At 50.5% G+C, this 20,393-nt stretch overlaps 3 protein-coding genes across 8 annotated transcripts in view; 1 reads left to right on the top strand and 2 right to left on the bottom strand.

Annotated features, from left to right (window-relative positions):
- NCBP2 (nuclear cap binding protein subunit 2) overlaps window positions 1–1,293 on the bottom strand; it is a 37,623-nt gene extending 36,330 nt beyond the window's left edge. For both annotated transcript variants that reach the window (XM_054700475.1, XM_037525341.2), the window contains exon 1: window positions 1,094–1,293. In XM_054700475.1, the coding sequence (XP_054556450.1) occupies window positions 1,094–1,171 (78 nt within the window). In that variant the 5' untranslated portion in view covers window positions 1,172–1,293. The remainder of the gene's footprint in view (window positions 1–1,093) is intronic.
- On the top strand, window positions 736–4,743 carry NCBP2AS2 (NCBP2 antisense 2 (head to head)). The gene has a single exon (XM_037525342.2). The coding sequence runs from the start codon at window positions 1,410–1,412 to the stop codon at window positions 1,707–1,709; it is 300 nt and encodes a 99-aa protein (XP_037381239.1). The 5' UTR covers window positions 736–1,409; the 3' UTR covers window positions 1,710–4,743.
- PIGZ (phosphatidylinositol glycan anchor biosynthesis class Z) lies at window positions 4,272–19,593 on the bottom strand. Of its 5 annotated transcripts, XM_054700474.1 has the most exons (7): window positions 19,517–19,593; window positions 18,982–19,134; window positions 17,236–17,866; window positions 12,260–12,391; window positions 11,191–11,313; window positions 10,182–10,386; window positions 4,272–7,068 (listed from the first exon to the last, which is right to left on the bottom strand). In XM_054700474.1, the coding sequence occupies exons 6-7, from the start codon at window positions 10,297–10,299 to the stop codon at window positions 5,483–5,485; spliced, it is 1,704 nt and encodes a 567-aa protein (XP_054556449.1). In that variant the 5' UTR covers window positions 10,300–10,386; window positions 11,191–11,313; window positions 12,260–12,391; window positions 17,236–17,866; window positions 18,982–19,134; window positions 19,517–19,593; the 3' UTR covers window positions 4,272–5,482. The 5 variants fall into 5 exon arrangements, with proteins under 5 accessions (XP_054556449.1, XP_054556448.1, XP_037381234.1 ...); XM_054700473.1 differs by lacking the exon at window positions 19,517–19,593 and having other exon boundaries at window positions 18,982–19,415; XM_037525337.2 differs by lacking the exons at window positions 17,236–17,866; window positions 18,982–19,134.
- Between the last annotated feature and the right edge of the window lie 800 nt (window positions 19,594–20,393).

Raw genomic sequence — 20,393 nt, 5'->3', positions numbered from 1 at the left:
ATGCTTGAAACTGAAGTTGAAGTGGAACTTTATAAAGTAATGAAAACTAAAAGTTTAGAAGCGAAAAGCACATCTGGCATACAGTAAGCATTTAAAAACTGACGACTGGTCAAAGAATCTAAGATTCCATTCAACTAGGCTTCAAAAAATATCCTTTTCCCTATCCTACTAACATAATTTACACATTCTTCGCGTCTACCATCTCTGATGACTTGCTCCCATTCCCAATCATACGGGTTCTCTATCCTCAGTCTCGCCCTTTCCACTCATTTCTGCTCTAGATTATGATTACTTGCCTCCATTTACAATTCCAATTAAAGGATTAAGAGCTCTTGAGGATAGAAACTTTTCTCTTCCCCTACTAGGGCGGAGCAGAACTCAGCGCAACTCAATAAAAGCTTAGCAAGTAGCCAGAGGTTAATGAGTGTCGCCCTACTCCACTCCTTTGCTGATCCTGCAGAGCCCACTTTAAATATGTGCCGCTTCCCTTCTCCACATAACCCACTATGCCAGTTCAAACTAAAATTTCATTCTTCTGAAATACAGCAATCATCACTGAGACACCCCACGTGCCGAAGTTGGCCGGTCCACCTCCCCATTCCCGGGCTTTCCAAGGGTCTCACACCCTCCGCGTCGAACTTCGTAGGGCCATCTCACCAGGCCAAAGAAAAGGACCCGCGGCGCCAAAGGGCAGCTTAACTCACGTAATTCAAAACAAAAAGTAACAAAACGCCCCGGAAGCTGGGTCAGGAAGGCGCTTTCACAGACTCCATTTCCCTCATCACCAAGTCACCCTCCCGAGGCACAGCGTGGAAGCGTGAGCCCCACGACGCCGCCGACCCGACTCCTCGGCCCGGGAACAGCCCCGGCAGCTGGGAAATGGAAAAGCGGGCCTCAAACTCCCTCTCTATGCGAGACGGGGATTTTACTGCTCTCCAAACGCCCGTCCACCATCCACTCCCCAGCAGACACCGGGGCCCCATGTCGCGGGACGGGAACCCGCGTGCGGGAGACGACACAATGGGACAAAAGCAAACGGCTCCCCGGCGTCCTGACCCTGGGCCTCCCCTTCTCGCGGCCCGGCCTCTCTCACCCGGAAGTGCTGGTCCCGGTACTGGCTCAGTTCCACGTAGGAGTCGCTGCGCAGCGCCTTCAGGAGGCCACCGGACATAGCGCAGGCAGGTGGACAAGGACGCCGCCACTTCGGGAACAACGAGGACGCCGCGACGACCGAGGAACCGGAAACGCAAGACGCAGGGGACGAAATTGGGAAGCGTGTGCACCAATCCCGGCGCGGCGGTGTCGTCACCTCTCAGCGCCGGCGCAGACTCGGTCCTCTCCCGGGCTCTGCCGATCGGAAGCCAGGGCGTCGTGCTCCGGGTTCCGGGAGCTCGCGACGCGCCCCGAGGATGGTTCTTCGGCGGCTGCTGGCCGCTCTGCTGCACAGCCAGCAGCTGGTGGAGCGTCTTTCCGAGTCGCGGCCCATCCGGCGAGCGGCGCAGCTCACGGCCTTCGCCCTGCTGCAGGCCCAGCTGCGCGGCCAGGACGCGGCGCGGCGCCTGCGAGGCCTCGCGGCTGGGCCCGCGAGCTCCCTGTCCCGCCGCGCTGCCCGCTTCAAAGACACCTTCACGCAGGAGCTTCGCCGCGGCCTCCGGGACCGCACGGGGCCGCCGCCCGGTAGTCAGCGGGGCCCGGGCGAAAACCGCTAAACTTGGACTGGACCCGTTGAGGTCACCTGCTTTACCTGTTAGGTTCGACACAGGCCTCGGCCCCAAGGAGTAATCCAGGTATTGCGCACGACTTCGAATATGGCTGAGATCGTCGGCTTGCGGAGCTCAGGCCAAGGCCACATCCCTGTGATCGCACAGGGCACGATTTGTGAAGAGCCGCCGAAGCCTGGCAGAATTATAAGTAGGCTGAACCCGATGCACCCTCTCCCTGTCCTATAACAATTCCAGGAAGAGCGTGGATGGAAAGACAACTAACTTTGCAGCTGCCAAAATTCTCTGATTAAACGTGTGAGCTGAGTAATGGGTCTGAGTGTGGTACTTCTCCGGCAAGATGAATTAGGTTTCCTGAGGACTGTAGACCATAATAATACTGGTTAAAACATTGAGTACTTACTGTGTGCTGGTGCATGCTTATTGCACTCTGTGGTTTATCTCACTCCTTACAATCACTTTCATGATGAAGCATAGACTACTTAAGTTGTTCTTGGCCTCCTTAACCACAGCTCTCTGCAGTATTTACCCAGATCTTCGTGCCCACCTTCAACTCAGAGATAGGACTACTGCCTACCGTAGAACACGTTGGATTCCCGTGCCTGTTCATTAAACAGTGTCTGGAGACAATCTAAAGACCATGATCCTGTTAATGGACCCATGGTTAGGAAATACCTTGTATAGAGAAATGCATTGTCATTTGAGGGTTCTGAGTGAATTTCTGATCACCTCTGTTTAGGCTACAGTCATGCAATCTAGGAAGTTCAAAGGCACAGCAGAAGTCACAGAGAGGGAGTTGTTGAGTGCTGGAAACCTACCCTGGGGCTAGAGAGCGTAAGACAGATTACTTTCCACTTTCCTAATGGTCCAACATCTGATTTGACACCCCACCTTCCAACTTTCCTGTCACAGGTACTGCTATTTAATCCTCTCTGAGGCCAGAAATCTCACACTCCTAATGACCAAAGCCTTGGTTTGGTGTACATGCCCTCTCCTGTCTTCCCATCAGACAAATCCCCCCTCTTTTCAGAGCAGAGGCACCTCACTGGATTCTCCTTTGAGCCTGAGTAATTATTCATTCTACTGTCTTGTCTTATTGATCTCTGGGTATCAGAGCAGCAGAATATTAGCAGTCCCCAGCCCAACTACCTACCCTCCACATAATCATACTCACTGCTGTGTCTTTTCCTAGATTGGTAGAGACAAAAAGGGAAGCAGCACACAAAGCAGTGAGCTGCAACTTGGCAGAAAGGAAGGAAAGCAAGAAAAGGGGGAAGTTGCTAATTTTTAGTGGAAAAGATGTATAAGAACAAGTTCCTTCCATTTTTGTAGGAGTTGGACCAGAGAGAAAACTGGCTGCTTTTGGTACAAGTTAGAGGTGACTTGGTTGCCCCCACTTTGTAGGAGACGCCCTGTGTTTATAGCCAATGGTTTGCCAGCCCATTACTTACTGAAGAAACATCAAAGTCTTCACTCCAGTGGCATACCTTTCCCAGCATACCTTTCAAGCTCTTCATGTTCTGCCAAAAATGAAGTAGGGAAGCAATCAACCCACTCTCCTACTGGGTAATTTGTGCTCACCTCTTGACGCTACACAGATCAAGATACCAACACTTCATGGACAAATTAGTGCCCAGGGACCACCACAATCTACATGGGCCACTAGGCCAACAGTTCCTCCAGGGAAGTCTGGGTTGTGGCCTCAAGTGGGGGAGGGAAGAGGCAGAAGTCCAAAGAAGCCCAGAGGAGTTTGGGATCCGAGAGACATAGTGTTTCTCCAAGATGCACTTGGCTTTTAATCTACTGGGCAGAAAAGCCATCTTTGGCTGCAAAGAAAACGTGCTTGTCATGTGCCAGATATGCTAAGTAATGAGGGAATGGAAAATAATCCAAATTAGGAACAAACCACAAGGAGAAAGAATTCCATGAGTGGGTACTATAGTTTAACAGAGGGAGATCCAGTTGTGTGGTAGATTCTGCCTACATTTGCTCACGAGGGCAGGTCCTTGGCATCTCCTCCCAACTCAGAACCTAATAACATCATTTTAGTAACTTGAAATCAGCCCCGGTGGGAATGTTTATATGACAAAAATTGGCAAAAGCTAAAAGTTGGGGCTTGCCTCCCTAAGAGACCAGGTTTCTGGGCATTTACCAGCACATGCCTGACTTCTTCCTGAGGTTGAAGTCAGGGCACTGAGACTAGCAGCAGTCAGAGAGCAGCATGCCCAAGAGGAGTGGAGATTTTTCCCTTGTGAATCTTGCTATTGTTGGCGTGTAGAAGATGGGTTGGGAAATGTCAGCATGGAGTATGCCCCGTGAGGGAAATAGACATTCTAATCTTCCTGGGATCATTTGGGGAAATTTTTTTTTGTTGTTTTTAGAGCTGCTGCTCTTGCCAGCAGCTTCTTCAGGTCTGCTGCTGAGTGGTTCCCCCTTGGAAGAGAATTTGCTCTTTTTATTGGAGACAACCCTGTTTCCTCCCTCTTATGGCTAACTGGCTCCTGCTTGGGGAAGGATTTCTTCCTCTTAGAAAGACTTGAGAGGGTTGAGGTTTTAAGATGACCCAAGGTTTTAGCCACAGAAGACAGGACTAGAGAAGCACTCAGACTTGATCATTTGTATAGGTTTGTTTGCCTGCTCTGTGCTGGCCTCCGGTTCACTCTCCCTTGTGGCATGGGTGCCCCTTGTTCTCATTTGCGATGGTAGCGATGTGAAAGGAAGAATGAGCAATGGGCTGGTGCCACCGCTTCCCACAATGGAGGCCTGGGTAGAGGGTACCCTGTGTTGTGGGGATTAACATCCCAGGGGACATAGGGGTGGGAACTTTACCCAGAGCCGTTGGTTTGGCATGGGGTTTGCTTTCCATCCTGTTTCACAGGTTTCAGACAGGAATTTGGTGCTTGGAGAGTGACCGGCTCACACTGAAGAAAAGTCTCTGATAGTACCAGGTTGTCCTCAAGTGCCACCAGATACTGACTAGCATTGTGTGTTCTCCATTCCCACTGGCAGAAGGGGGAGAACATCTGGGCTCTCTAACCTGGAGAATGATCCTTAAAGGGTGAGCTGCAGAAATGGCCACTTCTCAGGGAGAGGAGTTGAAGAGAGTACAGAGAAAAGTTCCAGAGTGACTTGTTTTGGTAATAATAGAACAGCAAATAAAAGAATACAACAGGCACCAAAATGCCATTAAATACACCACCATACCCACTTCTGTGCTTAAAAAGGCTTTGGGAAAAACATGCCTTGCTCCCCGGGGGACGTGCTGCAGACCCAGGAATGATTGCGCTAACTGGTAGATACCTCCGCGACCCTCTGATCCATATACAGACTGGAAAACTGATCTGTATCAGTAAGGGTAAGGGACTTCCTTAAGATCACACAGCCAGTGAGTTCAGCAAGGGACTAGGATTCACTTCTGTGAACCTGAGTTATCTGCGTACTCCACAGCTTATCAGTATCTAGGATGCTAAAGGGTTGTCATGACAGCAAAGAGGTAAGGCATTCTTGGGTTGGGAGAGGTCACTCAGGTATGTCACCAGCAGAAGTTCTCTTCACCACCAGGTGCTACTATATATTTAAAACATCACAGTGGCTAGAAGAAATAGGGCAGAGACAGATAGAGATTCTTTGGGGACCTTGAGTGACTTGTCTGATCTTTGGTCTTTGAGGGGAAAGAGTGGCAGCTCATCCAGAAGGACAGAGCAGCTAAAGGCTGTGCACATCCCATTCCTGCATGGAGTCTGCTCTTCCTATCCCTTCAGCTAGAGTGATGCCTTCGCCTGTGGCTGAGAGTTGGGTGGTGCCTTTTTGGTCACATTGGCAGGCTTCTCTCCCAGCTCCAGGATGTGAAGGCTGAGATGGTCCCTCCAAGCCCCACTCAGCAGAGAGGACAGGGCAGGTGGGTCCTCCATGGTCAAGTGGGGAAACATGAGTGTCTCATTTTTGAGGGGGAAGCTGCACTTCTCCATGGCAGGCCTGGTGGTGCCAGGGGTCACCACAAAGAGACGGCAAAGCCATGGCCCACCAGCCACCTGGCAAGCTGGTTGACTGGTGAAGTTGTTCAGGGCTTGGCACAGGACCTGGTCCTCCGTCCCACCCAAGTCCACCACTTCCACGGGCGATCCCAGGCCATGGAGGTATAGGAGGTGCCGAGGTGGCATGTAGGTATGGGTGAAGAGGAGTGTGTAGTGGGTAGGGATGCTTGGAAGCCCAGGTGTATGAACTACATGCTTCAGGTGCTCCAGGCCAGGCACTAGGCCGCCCTGGTGCAGGCAGCCAAAGAAAAGGGCACCTAGGGTATTGAAAAGGACAAGCATACCCTTGCAGGGCACACACTGGGTCTGTAGACTGCAAAGCAGGACCAGAGGAACTAAAAGGGGGATGAGGAACCTAGCTTCCTGGTGGCTAAAGGCAGACAGTAGGGCCAGTGGCATAAAGTAGAGGAGCAGGAGTTGAATCCTGGGGCTGGACAGCAAGCCCCTGACACCCAGTGCCTTCAGGATGCCCATTTGTGCAAAGGCTTGGAGGCAGGCTTGTAGCTGCTGCCATGCAGCCTGCAGGGCCTGGGCATGCAGCACCCCAAAGAGCAGGAAGCCATTGACTGCCAGGTGAGTGAGCCGCATATGTGTGCCATGCCTCGCCAGGTTTTGAGGATTCAGGTTGTAGCGCAAGAAGTTGGCAGGTGTGAGGACCAGGAAACTGGGCCTGGAGGGACTGGAGAAATACCAGCTGTCCACAGCCACAAACACTGCTGCTGTGAGGGTCGCCCCTGGGAGAAGCACCAGAGCTTCCTGGGTCAGTGACTTGATGCCAGGATTCGTGGCTCCACAAACTCCCCAGAGGAAGAGGGGGACCAGAGCGAAGGCCAGAAATGTGGGCCGGTTGAAGAAACCAGCAGCCACGATGCCCCCGAGAAGCCAGTTGTGCCACTGTGGGCCCAGAGCAGCCTTCTTGGTTCTGGGGCTCCAGAAAAGACGGTGGGATACTAGGACCAGCAACCATGCAAAGAGCAGCCCCTCGATGGCATTGGAGAAGGTCCTTGTGTAGAAGACCAGGGTGACATAGGAACCAGACAGCAGGACCAGGGCGTTCCAGCGATCTGCTCCCCACAATGGGGCCAGATGGTACACAGCCATGTCCAGGGCAAAGGAGAGGGCAGTGAGGAGGAGTCGGGGCCCCACCAACAGTACATAACCACTCACAGGGCCAGGCCATGGCCCCCACTTTTCCCAGAGCCTGAGCAGCCAGAAGGCAGAGCCAGAGGTCAGCAGTGGGAAAACCACTGTGCGACAGGAGCTGCTGGGGAGAAATTCCCAGGGTCGTGCGGCCTCTACACCCAGGATGTCCTCTGCAGAGAGAGAGAGAGATAGAGGTGAGCCTGTTTCAAGATCAGAGAATATGGTGGGCAAAATTCTGGGGAGGCCCTCAAAATTTCCCAACCCCCTAGTATATCAATACATGCCCTGATAATCCCTGGCACTGTGAAAATGGTGAATTTTATAGGGAAAAGCTGACCAAAAAGGCCTCTCTGGTGGCTTAGCGGTTAAGTCTCAGTGCTATCACTGCTGTGGCCTGGGTTCGATCCCCAGCCAGGGAGCTACACACATGATGCAGCAGACCTCTCCTGTCTCGCCCACTGCTTCCCTCAGTAGTGTGTTTTAGTAAATCTGCCTGTCCCTCTCCTCACTCTGTCTCTGATGAATCCTCTAACCCCTGCACCTCTGTCTTACACCCCAGTTCTTCTGGGGGAAAAAAAATTAAAAATTAAAAAAAATAAAAATAAAAAAGCAGACAAGTTTTCTCCAGATGGTGGCAGAAGAGGAAGCCTCAGAGATTCAAACCTTGACTAGCGCTGGATGCATCATTACTGGCTGAAAGAAGAAGGGGCCCTTGGGAAGGAATCTGGGTGGCATTTAGGAACTGAGTGCAGCCCCTGGCTGACAGCCAGCAAGGAAATAGGGACTATAGTTCCATGGCTGAAGTAGACTTCTGCCAACAACAAGAATGAACTTGAAGTAGTTTTCTCATCCAAGCTTCCAGATAAGAACCAGCCCAGCTCTCCCCCTGATCTCAATCTTGTGATCCTGTGGGCAGAGAGGGCCTCAGGACTTCTGATTTATAGAACTGTCAACTTTACACATACAAGAACTGGGGTGGGTCCTCCCCTGGTGGCGCAGGCGGTTGAGCACCGCCCTGTGAAGCTGTCCGCAGCCTCTGTAGCGCGGGTTCGATCCTGGTCGGCTGGCGAGGGTCCCACATGGCGCAGCAGACCTCTCCTGTCCTGCCTGCTGCTCCCCTCAGCAGTGTATTTCGTCAGTCTGCCTGTTTTGTTCCCCACTGTCTCTGGTGAATCCTCTCACCCTCCCGCGCATCTGGCCTGTACCCCAGCTCTTGTATAAATAAATAAATAAATACATAAATAAATAAATAAATTTTATTTATTTATTTTTTTTTTGTGGGACCCTTGGTGGTGGCCGGGGATCGAACTGGCGCTGCAGAGGCTGCGGGCAGCCTCGCAACCCAGCGCTCAACCGCTGTGCCACCAGGGGAGGCCCTAAATAAATAAATCTTAAAAAAAAAAAGTACTGGGGTGTAGGCCAGAAGTTGGGGGAATGGTGAGAGGATTCACCAGAGACAGATTAGGGAGCAGAACAAGCAGATCTACTGGGATACACTGCTGAGGGGAGCAGTGGACAACATAGGAGAGGTCGGCTGTGCCATGTGGGATCGAACTCATGTTGCAGTGACTGGCGATAGCTTGACAGCGCTGTGTCCTTAACTCCTCAGTCACCAAGTAGGCCCAGTGACCTTAGTTTTGCCTGCAAAACTTATTTTTTTTTAAATAACTGTAATGTAACCAAGCAGTACATTAAAAAAAAAAAACAACAACAACAACTTGCTGCTTGGGGCTCGTCTGTGACCCTGTATCCCAGAGTCCCAGAGCTCTGAAGGGTGGAAGGAGGGGACCAGCCTTTGAATTTCTGCAGCTCAGCTCTAAGCCCCCCAACATCTCAGGCCTGATAATACTGCAAGTTGTTTAGGGCTCTTTCTTTGTCCTACTTATTACTCTAGGCTTTTGGTCATTTTTTCTCTTCATGGTGAAAGCAAAAGGGACATAAAATCTAAGATCAGATCTACCTGGCTGCTTCTTACTGGGTCAGGTTAAAAAAAAGAAGTATAGGAAAGAAGACTGGAACTTTCACCTTAAAAAACAAGTCCACCTGTTGAACCCTGTGATGGAGATGTCTCCCCAAAATGTTTCCTTCCTTCTTCCTTAGTCTCTTTAGATGGGCATTTGGTCAGGTATAAAGATTACATTTTCCAGCTTTCTTTGCAGTTGGATGTGTCCATCCATAATGTTATCTACTCTGACCGATGGGATGGAAATGGGCAAAAGGTGTGTGACTTGACTTTCCTTATGCAAATACTAACTGCGACTCATGTTAACCATCATTCCCTTCAGTGTGGGATTCCGGCGCCCAGGCAAAACGATCCTAACCACCAGCATGACCTTGATTGCTGTGGCTTCCCCATCTACTTCCACAATCCTTAATATTCATTTGTCCAAATTCTCTTCAGCCTAGTATAGTAATTCATAGCATGGAACCACCATGACTGCCTGCACTGGAATCCCAGCAGTGACCACTGGTGAACTGTATTCTTGGACAAGTTACTTAACTTCCCTTTGTGTCAATTTCCTCTACATAAAATGCAGGAAATAACTAAACGTACCGTCTGTGGTTGATATAAAGATGAAATATACCAATAAAGAGGAAGGACCTCGTGGCACAATGGTAGCACATCTGACTCCAATAAAGAGGAGGCATTTAGAGCAGGGATTAAAAAAAAAAGTATGTCACTTTCAAAATATGACCTTAAAGGGAGCAGGCATGTCCATCTTTTCTCTGGTGACTGGTGGAAAGACTTGGTTTTAGACTTGATTGGCAGAACCATCTGGAACCAGGAGGAGGAAGCCATGTGCATACAGCATCTGAAAAGCCTCAAATCCCTGGCAAAACATGGTCCTACCCTTGTTTTGAAGGCCCTTCGTGGTCCTGCATGACCTAACAGTGAGCATTCCAGTCTGGGCTCCCTCAGCCCTCCCAGGAATCCACAGAAGAGAAGCTTCATTATCTTGGACTGCAGCCCTGTGTAAACTTCCCCACCTACTGGGGAAACCCAACACTAAACTTCTTCCACCGAACAGTCAGCTTTTGTTCTGAATGACCTGTGCTGTTGGTTCAAGCGGGGAAACACCTACGAGGCTGTCATTTCATTAGTATCATCTGAAAGGTCAATTTGGAAGGGGACATGGTGTCCCCGCTCCCTATTTCTTCCTTCACAGAGGTTCCTGGATTTACTGCTCATCTGCCTGGGCACATTTCTCCCTTCCCACTCAATACCCACCCACTCAACTCCACTTCAGATTTTGCTTCTCTGAACTGTCCTCGGGAGCTTTACCTGCCATGACCTCAGGGGACTGGAAGAATTCATCTGGGTGCACGTAGCCTGTCTGCGGAAGGAGACACCACACCAGGCGGAGCAGGCCGAGGCTACCCCACAATACCCTTGCTGCCATCTTCAAATCCAGTTGCTGCCAAGACACAGGGCTGAGCTCCTAGAATGACCTTCCAGCAGCTGTAGGTGCTATTCTGGATCCACAGACCTGCACATGTTGTGAATTACATTTGTTAGTTATTGTAACGTAAATTGTATATAATATGTTCAGTTGTCTTAACAAACTCAAAGTGGATCTACATGCAATATAAATGTATGTATGTAGCTGCTAATTAGTATCTATGTAGCTGCTATTTAGTATGTATGTAGCTGCTATTTAGTGTCTATTAAATGCTAAGGACTTTACACACATAACTCATTTAATCCTTCCCAGTTTAGAATCTTGGGTCTTATCTCCATTTTATAGATGGGAAAACTGAGGCTTCTGTTGAATAACCTGGTTATTTGCTAACCATATATGATAAGCAACTAACAAAATATGACATTTGTAAGAGGGATGAGGGTGCCCTCCAAATCTGTGTCACAAGTTGTGGTACCCCACAACTCCTTACCACTCACAGGCAACATTCTTGCACTTCTGAAAACTTGGAAACCTGAGTGGATTTCATCTCCTTCCCTGCACAAATGAGCTACATTCAACCTCATAATCTCCAAATACGCCCTCCAGCTTTCACAGGTGATGGGCATTTACTGCTCATATGCTAAGATCACAGGTATGCCCACCTGATGTGATGGTGTTAGGGGGCAGGCCTTTGGAGTTGTTTAGGTCATCAGGTGGAGCCCTCATGCACAGATTAAAACTTTTATAAAAGAGACCTGACAGAGCTCCTTCACCCGCATCAGGAAAAGCATCCTCACCAGAACGCGACCAGGCTGGCAGCTTGAACTTCCCAAGCTCCAGAGCTGTGAGAAATAGATTTCAGCTATTTATAAGCCAATCAGCCTGTGGTACCTTGTTATGGCAGCCCAGATGAACCCAGGCTTATGTCACACCTCTGGTTGGCGATTATCACTTCATCGACGCAATGAGTGGGAATCTGAGGCCACTGTCTGATGGAACTGTATCAGCACATCTCTGTGGACACAAAAGCAAGTGTGTGACATCATAGCCTCAGACAAGAGGACACGAGAAAGTGAAGCAACAGAAGAGGAATCTGGCAGATGTTGACAAGGAGCCTCCTGATAAAATCATTAAAAATTGTAGAGTTTAAGAGATAAGTTGTGCAGCCTCTGCTCGAACTTTCCAATTGAATTGCACAAACTATTTTTCTTCAGAGCCAGTCAATATCTTACTCAAGTTTTCAGACTGAAGATAAGGCCAGACTGGGTGGGATGAAGAGGGTTGAATCAGGACAGTTTTCTTCATCAATAGGTGATATGATACTGCAAATAGGGGCCAGCAAGGAGGGGATGAGACACAGTGGGGTGAAAAGCAATGTCTATCAGAGTTGAACAAACTTTGGGGTCCTACGGATATGTTTAAATCCCAACTTTGCTGTTACTAGTTGTGCTATGTTGGGCAAACTGCTTTTATCTCCAAACCTCAGGCTCCTCCACAGAAAAGTCTGATGATAATGCCAGTCTCAGAGAGTTGAGGGATTTTAAAGCATTTTTAAAAAATGGACTGTTTTTTAGAGCAAATGTGGGTATGATGCAAAATTGGGAGGAATGTACATTTTCCTTGTAGTCCCTATGCCTGCACACGTACAGCGCCCCCCATCATCAACATCCCTCACATTTATTACAATTGTTAAACTATGCTGACACATCATTATCACCCATAGTTCATATTTTCCAGTTCACTCTTGGGGTTGTACATTCTATAAATATGAACACGTGTACAGTGATATATATCTACCATTATAGAATTATACAGAATATTTCACTGCTCTGAAAATCCTCCCTGGTCTGTCTGTACACAGTTCCCCCACCTTTTGTGCTTATCCCTTGTGACTTCCAGCTGGGGTTTCTCAGAACAGGACCAGCTCCAGCATGCCAGCTAAATTCCACCTCACACTCACCTGCTTCTCCACCATGACCAGGGAATCCCTTATGCTGATACCATCCACTGCTTCCTGTGTTGGGTGGGGGGGGTGACTTGTTACCCTTCTAGGTCTTCTTGTCTCCGGTCCACCAGCCACAATCTGTGCCACCTGTGGAGAAAGTGCACTGTCCAAGGGCCCAATCAACCCCCCTCCCACAACAAGTAGATAGAAACAATCTATCACTCTAGTTTTTATATCCAGATCCTCTCCACAAGAAAGTAGGTGAGTAAATAAATAACTGCCAGTTTATCCTTTATGTACAGAAAATAATAATATATCAAGAATGAGGACAAAATAAATATATTTTCAGGCAAACTGAAATTGAAAGATCTTCAGTGGACCCTCAGAAAAATCCTAAAGGAGATATATATATTTATCAGAAGGAAAAATTATAAAATTCAAATGGATATGTATCAGGCAGAAGGTAAGATGGTTCTAAAATTCTAAAGGATCTATCTGTCTGTCTATCTATCTATCGATCTATCTATCTATCTATCTATCATCTATCTAATTCGTGGGTATAGAAAGCATTTATATATCCTTTAGGCTTTCCTTCCATTTATATGGAGAAGGAAAAGTGATTACAGATAGAAAATTGTGGGCTCCTGTGAGCTGGCCACTCATGGGCAACTGTGAGTACTTGCTATTTGCAAATCACAGCAGAGCATTCCTGCTTGACTACCTATGGACAATAGCCCATATCACAAGGCAGGCCTGGGGACGCCTAGACCTCCAGTGACCAGATTGCGTCACCATCTCCATGGTGGTCTCAGAACAACTCTGCCTATGATAACATCAGCATATATACTTTGCTGACACAAATGTCTCTTGACTTATGGTCAAAATGTCCATTCTCTGTTCCTCGTAAAACTTTATCTCCCATTCCAATCCCACCCTCCGGACTTTGTTCCTCATAGCACTTCTGTGTGATCATCCATTATTAGCTTCTGTAGACTCAACAAATAGTGCAAAAACTTCTGCTCGAGCAGCAGAGTCTTGCCTTGTAAACCTGCTCCAGTGCCGATGTGCTTTATTCTTTGTGTTTCACACGACAACAGAAGATCTGAAATGGAGGTAGGACTAAAGAGCAAAGAAGTTGGTCATTAGATGGGGAATATGTGGAAGGTGGAATTCAAGTGAAGGCTTCTTCCTCCTGCTTTGTTTTCTTCTGGCAAGTATGGTCTAGGAGATGAGTAATTTTTCTGAAATCGAGTTCCATGTTTATTCATCAGGTTTTGGAGGCTGACAGTTTTCACTGTGGCTTTCTGGTCCTTGGATCACAAATAAAGCACTGTGTTCTTGAACGCAATGGTTCCCGTGGTGACCTCCTGAGTCCCCACTCTCTGGACAGGTGGACAGAGGTAGTAGTTCCAACAAGGAAGGTGTCATTCCTGGGGGTTCAGCTAGAGTCCGACCATCTAGCACCTTGAAACTTTTCATAAGCAGTTACTTCCTCATATTAAATCCCTTTGTGATTACAGCACTTAGTTCGCAAACATCAATAGCACAAAATTTGACTCACTTTGGCTTAAATAGTGCATCATATAACAAGATAAGCAGGATTGCTGTCAGGCCTCCACTGCTGCTTCTCATTGATCCTTGTGATTCTGCATTTCTCTTTGGGTGTTCATTATCCTCATGCTAGCAGTGAGATCACTGGAGCAGTTCCAGGGTTTTTTGTTGCTATTTATTTACAATATTTATTTATTTATGCATACAAGAACTAGGGTACAGGCCAGAGGTGTGGGAAATGGGGGTGAGAAGATTCACCAGAGACAGAGTGGGGAACAGAACAGGCAGACTGACTGAAATACACTGCCGAGGGGAGCAGCAGGCGAGTCAGGAGAGGTCTGCCGTGCCATGTGGGATGCTCCCTGGCCAGCCGGGGATCGAACTTGTGCTGCAGTGGCTGTGGATTGTTTCATAGTGTGGTGCTTAACTCCTTGCGCCACCAGGGAGGCCCCAAAACCAAAGAAATCTTTCCCACAAGCCTTTCAGCTGATTTTCTATCAATTCCCATTGACCAGACCGCATCAAATTCACCTTCCTAAACCAATCACTGGTGAGAGAAATGGAATCGGAGCGAGGGAGGACTCAACTCCTGCTTTGAACCGGGACTGTGTGCCTTCTCTGAAGCACACAGCTGTCCAGAGGAGGGTTTCCCTAACGTCAGGTTCTGTTAGGAAGAAGATCAATTGCGTGGCCACTGGGTGTGACTTCCACGACACCAGGCTCTTGTGACTTTGCTCCTTCTATGCCCATTTGTGCTCAGTGTCTTCTTCCTCTGTCTACCCCTAAATGTCCGTGCTTTGGGCCTTCAGCTTCCTCCCTCTCCACTATCTGTGCATATTTATCCTCATGGTTTCAGTTTCCACTTGATGACTTCTGAAACCGTTTCATTTCCAAGCTTCATATTTGCTGATAATAGTCATAATTAATAGCAATATAATAGAGTTGCTATTATTGGATTCTGATTATGTTCCAGGCGCTGTGCATTTATCTCATTTTATTCCCCTAACAGTTTTATAATCCTATCATTATGCCTATCTTGTAGTCGAGCTAACATGTTTAGAAAGATCAGTGTTTTCTGGCCCAAAGTAAGAGAACTAGTAAATTGCTGAACATAGCAAATGGACCCAGTCTGACTCCAGAGCCCTGATCCATCACCTGTTGGGCTTCTGCACATACATCAAGACTGCATATACCAGGCCTCCCTAGTGGCCTAGGGGTTAAGTCTCAGCGCTATCACCACTACAGCCTGAGTTCAATCCCCAGCCAGGGAGCTACCCACATGGCGCAGCAGACCTCTCCTGGTCTTACCCGTTGCTCCCCTCAGCGGTGTATTTCAGTAGATCCGCCTGTTCTGCTCCCTGATCTGTCTCTGGTGAATCCTCGCACCCACCCGCCCCCACCCCCACCTTCCCCAACCGCCTGATGCCACACCTTTGGCCTACATCCCAGTTCTACACAAAAAAGAGACTGCACATACTGTAAGGGTGGCCAATGATGAATCCCACAGGATTCATCATTTCTCATGAATTAGCCCTGCCTCATGTTCCTGGCGACAATGAAGAAGCAGTTTGTCAGGACATTCAGCTCAGGAACCAGGGATCATCTTTTTTTTTTTTAATGTTATTTATTTATTTATTTATTTATTTATTTATTTATTTATTTATACAAGCACTGGGTACAGTCAGAAGTGCGGGAGGGTGAGAGAATTCACCAAGCCAGAGCGGGGAGCAGAGCAGGCAGAAGGACGGAAGTACACTGCTGGGACCCTCCTCTGATGGCTGGGGAGCAGCCGGGGATCGAACCGGTGCTGCAGAGGCTGCGGGCAGCTTCGCAACCCAGTGCTCAACCGCTGCGCCACCGAGGAGGCCCAGGGATCATCCTTTTTACCTATCACTATGTGCTATCTTGCTTTCTAATCGCTCTCTGAATCCAGTTCTTGTTCTTCATCCCCCACTGAATCTAGGTACACACTAATGTAGGTACATGTTTGTTGGAATTCCTCAGCCCCAGGGGTACCTGTGCACCCTGGGTTGGTTGCATTTAGCTTCAAACAGCCCCCAGCTTTGACATGCAAAAGGAATAGTTTTCTCTTTATGCATAATGAGAAGAATACTGAGAAGCATGTTCTAGAGTAGCTTGCACTCACGTCTCTGCTTTCTCTCCCCTACCTGCACCTACGTTTCTAACTGTAATCAGAGAGAGCGCATTACTCTGCTGAGTAAAACTTCTGGGGGGAAGTTACAATCCCTTCATCACCCTCAAGGCCAAGTCCATGTTCCTGATTGTGGTTTATAAGACTTATAAATAATTTACTTATAAATAATTACAAATAATTCTCTATTGTCCTCTCTGGACTCCGCTCTTACCTCTTTGTGCACAAAACTCATGCTCCAGAAATGTCACTGTCCTGCCTCTCATCTATACTGCTTCTATCGCATGTCCTTGCTCACCTGACTTCCTTTGCCAGATGTGTTTATGATGTGGAATAGTGTTAAGCCAAATAGCTTTGGCATCGAGTACATCTGGTTTCAATTCCTTGCTCTGTCATGGTGAAAGAACACTTAATCTCTCTGAACCCCAATTTATATCTTATCTGTATGAAATAGTACCTACCTCAGGGCTTCTGTGAAGACCAAATGAGAAAAATAAAAGCTAACATCCATTTTGTTTCAACTGCCCCCACCTCCCAAGAAGCCCTTCCTAACCATGTTTCCATGGGACCCTGTGGCAGGCTTTGCAGGGGCCAGTGTCCTGACCCCTGGGCCACCTGGCTTCTCTGTCTTGCCTGGCTCAGGTCCCAAGGTCTGGGATCCATTCAGTTTCATCTTAGCCCCTTGATTCCACCTGCACTGGCTCTCTGAGAGGCCGGGTCCAGGACAGAGTCTACAGTCCCCAGAGGAGGGCCCCCCTGGTGGCGCAAGGGATTAAGCACAGCAATGTCATGCTGTCTGCAGCCTCTGCAGCATGAGTTTGGTTCCTGTCCAGGCAGGCAGCAACCTACATGGCACAGCAGAACTCTCCTCTCTCCGCTGCTCCCCTCAGCAGTGCATTTCAGTAGATCTGCCTGTTCTGTTCCCCGCTCTGTCTCTGGTGAGTCCTCTCACCGCCCCCCCATACTCCTGGCCTGTACCCCAGTTCTTGTAGGAATAAATAAGCAAATCTAAAAAAAAAAATCCCTAGAGGAGGTAAACACATAGTGGGCACACAACATTTAACTAGTATAGGAGTTGTCTAGAAAAAGACTCACCAGGTGTGCGCAGACCTCTCCTGCCACGCCCGCTGCTCCCTTCAGCAGTGTATTTCGTGGTTCTGCCTGTTCTGTTCCCCGCTCTGGCTCTGGTGAATTCTCTCACCCTCCTGCGCTTCTGACTGTACCCAGTGCATGTATAAATAAATAAATAAATATTGAAAAAAAAAAAAAGAAAAAGAAAGAGACTCACCAGCTGCTGTCCTTCGGTTCCCCAGGCAGAGGGAGGCCAGGCTGGCTCTTATGCTTAGGCTTCAAGCAGCCTCCCTCCGAGTTTCCGGGGGGTGGAGCCAACACCACCAGCAACTAATCACCTAAACCTAATCAGAACGTGAGCTTGCTCATTTATGTATATAAGCACACTGGGCTCCCACGGTCCTCACCCTGCCTGGTGCCCAGTGGGCTGGCGGTTGGTCTCAAGAGGGCTGGGGAACCAATGGCTTTAGATGGGAGGGAAGGGTCTGAGGAGTGGGTGCTGATGACCACAGATAGGGGCATCTCTGTGCGTGTGCAGATGTGTGAGAGCAGGCTGCAGGGAGAGACCATCTTGGTGGCAGGGGTATTTCCAAGCTGAAAACACTGTACTATCTAGGGCTGGGGCTGGGGTGAGGGTGGCAGGTGGGGGGAGGGAAGTTAAAAAGAGAGCACATCAGTGGGGCTAGAGGAAGGAAGTAGTGGGTAAACAGAAATACTTATCTTTCTCCAGGAAGTGGTGTGTGAGAGGAGATACTTGTCTTTTCCCTGAGTCAGGTACCCTGCAGGTCCTTGGTAACCCTCTCCCCTTCTCCAGCACCCACAGTGTGTGCAGCAGTGGCATGTGGGATCTGGGGACACAGATGTGAATGAGTTATCCAAATGGCACCCATCACGTGTGCCTCGCTCCAAGGAACGTCCCTACTTTCAAACTTAAATTTCTTGACAAACTTCTGGGTCATGGCTTATGGGAGAAGTGGCAGGCCCAAGCTCAGAAAAATAGCTTTTGGGGCAGGGTTTAAAGATTGCAGGCGGGGGCCTCCCCTGGTGGTGCAGCGGTTGAGCGCTGAGCTTTCCTGGCCACCGCTGAGGGTCCCACATGGCACGCAGACCTCTCCTGCAGCGCCCGCTGCTCCCCTCAGCAGTGTACTTCATCAGTCTGCCTGTTCTGTTCTGGGCTCTGGCTCTGGTGAATTCTCTCACCTTCCTGCGCTTCTGACTGTACCCAGTGCTTGTATAAATAAATAAATAAATAAATAAATAAATAAATAAAACCTGCAGGCGGGAGTGTTGGAGAACTGCCAAATGAATCTCCGCTGGCTCAAGATGCACAAGGACCATGTCTCTCAAAGTCAAGATCTTTGTTCTAAACTCTTGGGTCCCTCTCCCCCACAGAGGTTGAGCATGGCTCCCCCAAGTCCATTTTCTGGTTGGTGTGGCAAGTCTTCCTCCTGGGGCCCAGGGGCGTGGGCGCGGTAATCTCTGCAGAGCGCCCCACCCAGTAAGCATTGGAAAGTGTGACACCAGCTGCCTCCTTTGATTGCCTGGAGGGAATCGTGCCTATTCTTGCATTAAGAGAAGGCAACACACAACATTAAACACACATAAGGGAGAGCGGCAGAGTAAGGTATCCATTAGCTGATACACATCACTTCACTCTCAGAGACTCGGTCATTCCCATGTGTACAGTGGGAATTCTGCTCTGTGGTGGGAGTTTGCAGTGTTTGTTTTCACCGTGGTTTTGTTTTCTGAAGTAGAGATGGGGGGGGGCGGTGAAAAATGACATTTAAGAGGGAATGGTGAGGGACGTCCACAGGAGAGCTGCAACTGTCTTGCTATACTGCGCGTCCCAGACAGCCAACAAGCAGGGCTCCTCCGAAGGCTGGCCTGGGGCATCCATGCTGACAGGGCCTCTACCCTAGTCCATTCCCCAGACCACCCCTGGGCAAGGAGGCCATCTTCTCACCCACTGGGCGTGCCCCCTGCAAAGCCAGAAGTGGGGATTCTTCTCTGGCAAGGGAACAGGGATCCGCCGGTATCCACAGGCTTTCACGCAGCACTTGGCATCATCTTTTGGTGTCATCCTCACAAGGACCCTGGGAGGCAGCAGCATAGTCTCCTTTTATAGATGGGGAAAGTGAGGCTTGGTAAAGTCACAGAGCCACCCAAGAACGCCCTCCTGTAGCAGGAGAGGATTCAAGTCTAGGCCTCTGACTGGGCCCAAAGCAAGCGCACCAGTGAGGTGTCCCCAAGGCCTCCTTCCACCGTGAGCCGCCGGCTCCCTTCGGACGGGGCAGATCAGTGCTCAGAGCCGTGACTCCTTTTAGGGCAAGTTGCCTGCTAGAATGCGGGGGCCATCGCTCCCTTGCCGGCCTCCCTAACCTCTACCCTCTGCTGGACTCCCAGCAGCTGGCGAAGAAGGTAGGAAATGAAACAACTGTCCGCCCGACCCCCCCCCCCTTGACCCCTAGCCGCTCTTCTGGGGCTGTTCGGCAACTCACCCAAGCGTCGCGGCGGGGCTGCAGCTGCGTCGCCTGCACTGAGGGGGACCCGGAGACTTAGACCAGCAGGCTGGAGGGGGCCGGGGTGCCCTCAGCGCGGCCTGCTCCGCCGGGCCCTGGGAATGGGCAAAGCTCCCCGCGAGCCGGGCGGGGCGGAGAGGACTGAGGCGCGCGCGGGGGCGGGCGGGGCCACCCCAGCGCGCCCCGGTCCTCCCCGCCGGCCGGAGGCTACGGTGGGGGTGGGGAGGACCCCGAGGGTCCGGGTGTCCCCGGGGCGGCTGCACGCGGGGTAGACACGGGTGTCCCCCGCCCGCGCACCCCCTGGCAGCCCCTCCCTGGAGAGCCCCTCCGGGGAGACGCCTCTGCAACCCCGGGCTCGGGGACACATCTCCGCGCCACGCTCCTTTTGTCACTGCGGACGGGCCGGGCGCTCTGGGGGTGGGGGTCGCTGCGGCGGCGAGCGCGGGGCGCCGGGGGCGGGGGGGAGAGGCCGGCGCGGCGGCAGGTCCCGCAGGGGGCGGCGCGGGAGGGCGGGGTGGGCGCACCGGGACCGCGCCCTCCGGGGCAGCCGCGCCGCCGCGCCCCGGGCGCCGGCGCCTGCAGGGGACACTGCGCCTCCTTCTGCATTCCGCCGGGGCCCGGGCGGCGGCTCGGGTCTCCGGCAGCCGGGCTGGAGGCAGGTCGCCGCGTGCCCCGAGACCCCGCTCCCTGCTCCCGCGCCGGCCCCGGCGGCGGAGGCCCGGGCGCGTGCGGGCGTGCGAGGCCGGCTCTGCGGCGGGAGGGCTGGGGAGCGGCGCGGCCGCACCTCGCGGGCCGCATCCGCGCTGGGCGCCACACGGGAGGCCCTTCCCCTTCCTGGTCCCCCCGCGGGGTGGGC

This window comes from Talpa occidentalis, unplaced genomic scaffold (assembly GCF_014898055.3).
Source record: "Talpa occidentalis isolate TD23 unplaced genomic scaffold, MPIMG_talOcc4v2.1 talOcc4.4, whole genome shotgun sequence".
In the NCBI taxonomy this organism is placed as follows: Eukaryota; Metazoa; Chordata; class Mammalia; order Eulipotyphla; family Talpidae; genus Talpa; species Talpa occidentalis.
Note: the sequence above shows the minus strand (reverse complement) of the source record. Positions and strands in the feature narration are given on the sequence as shown.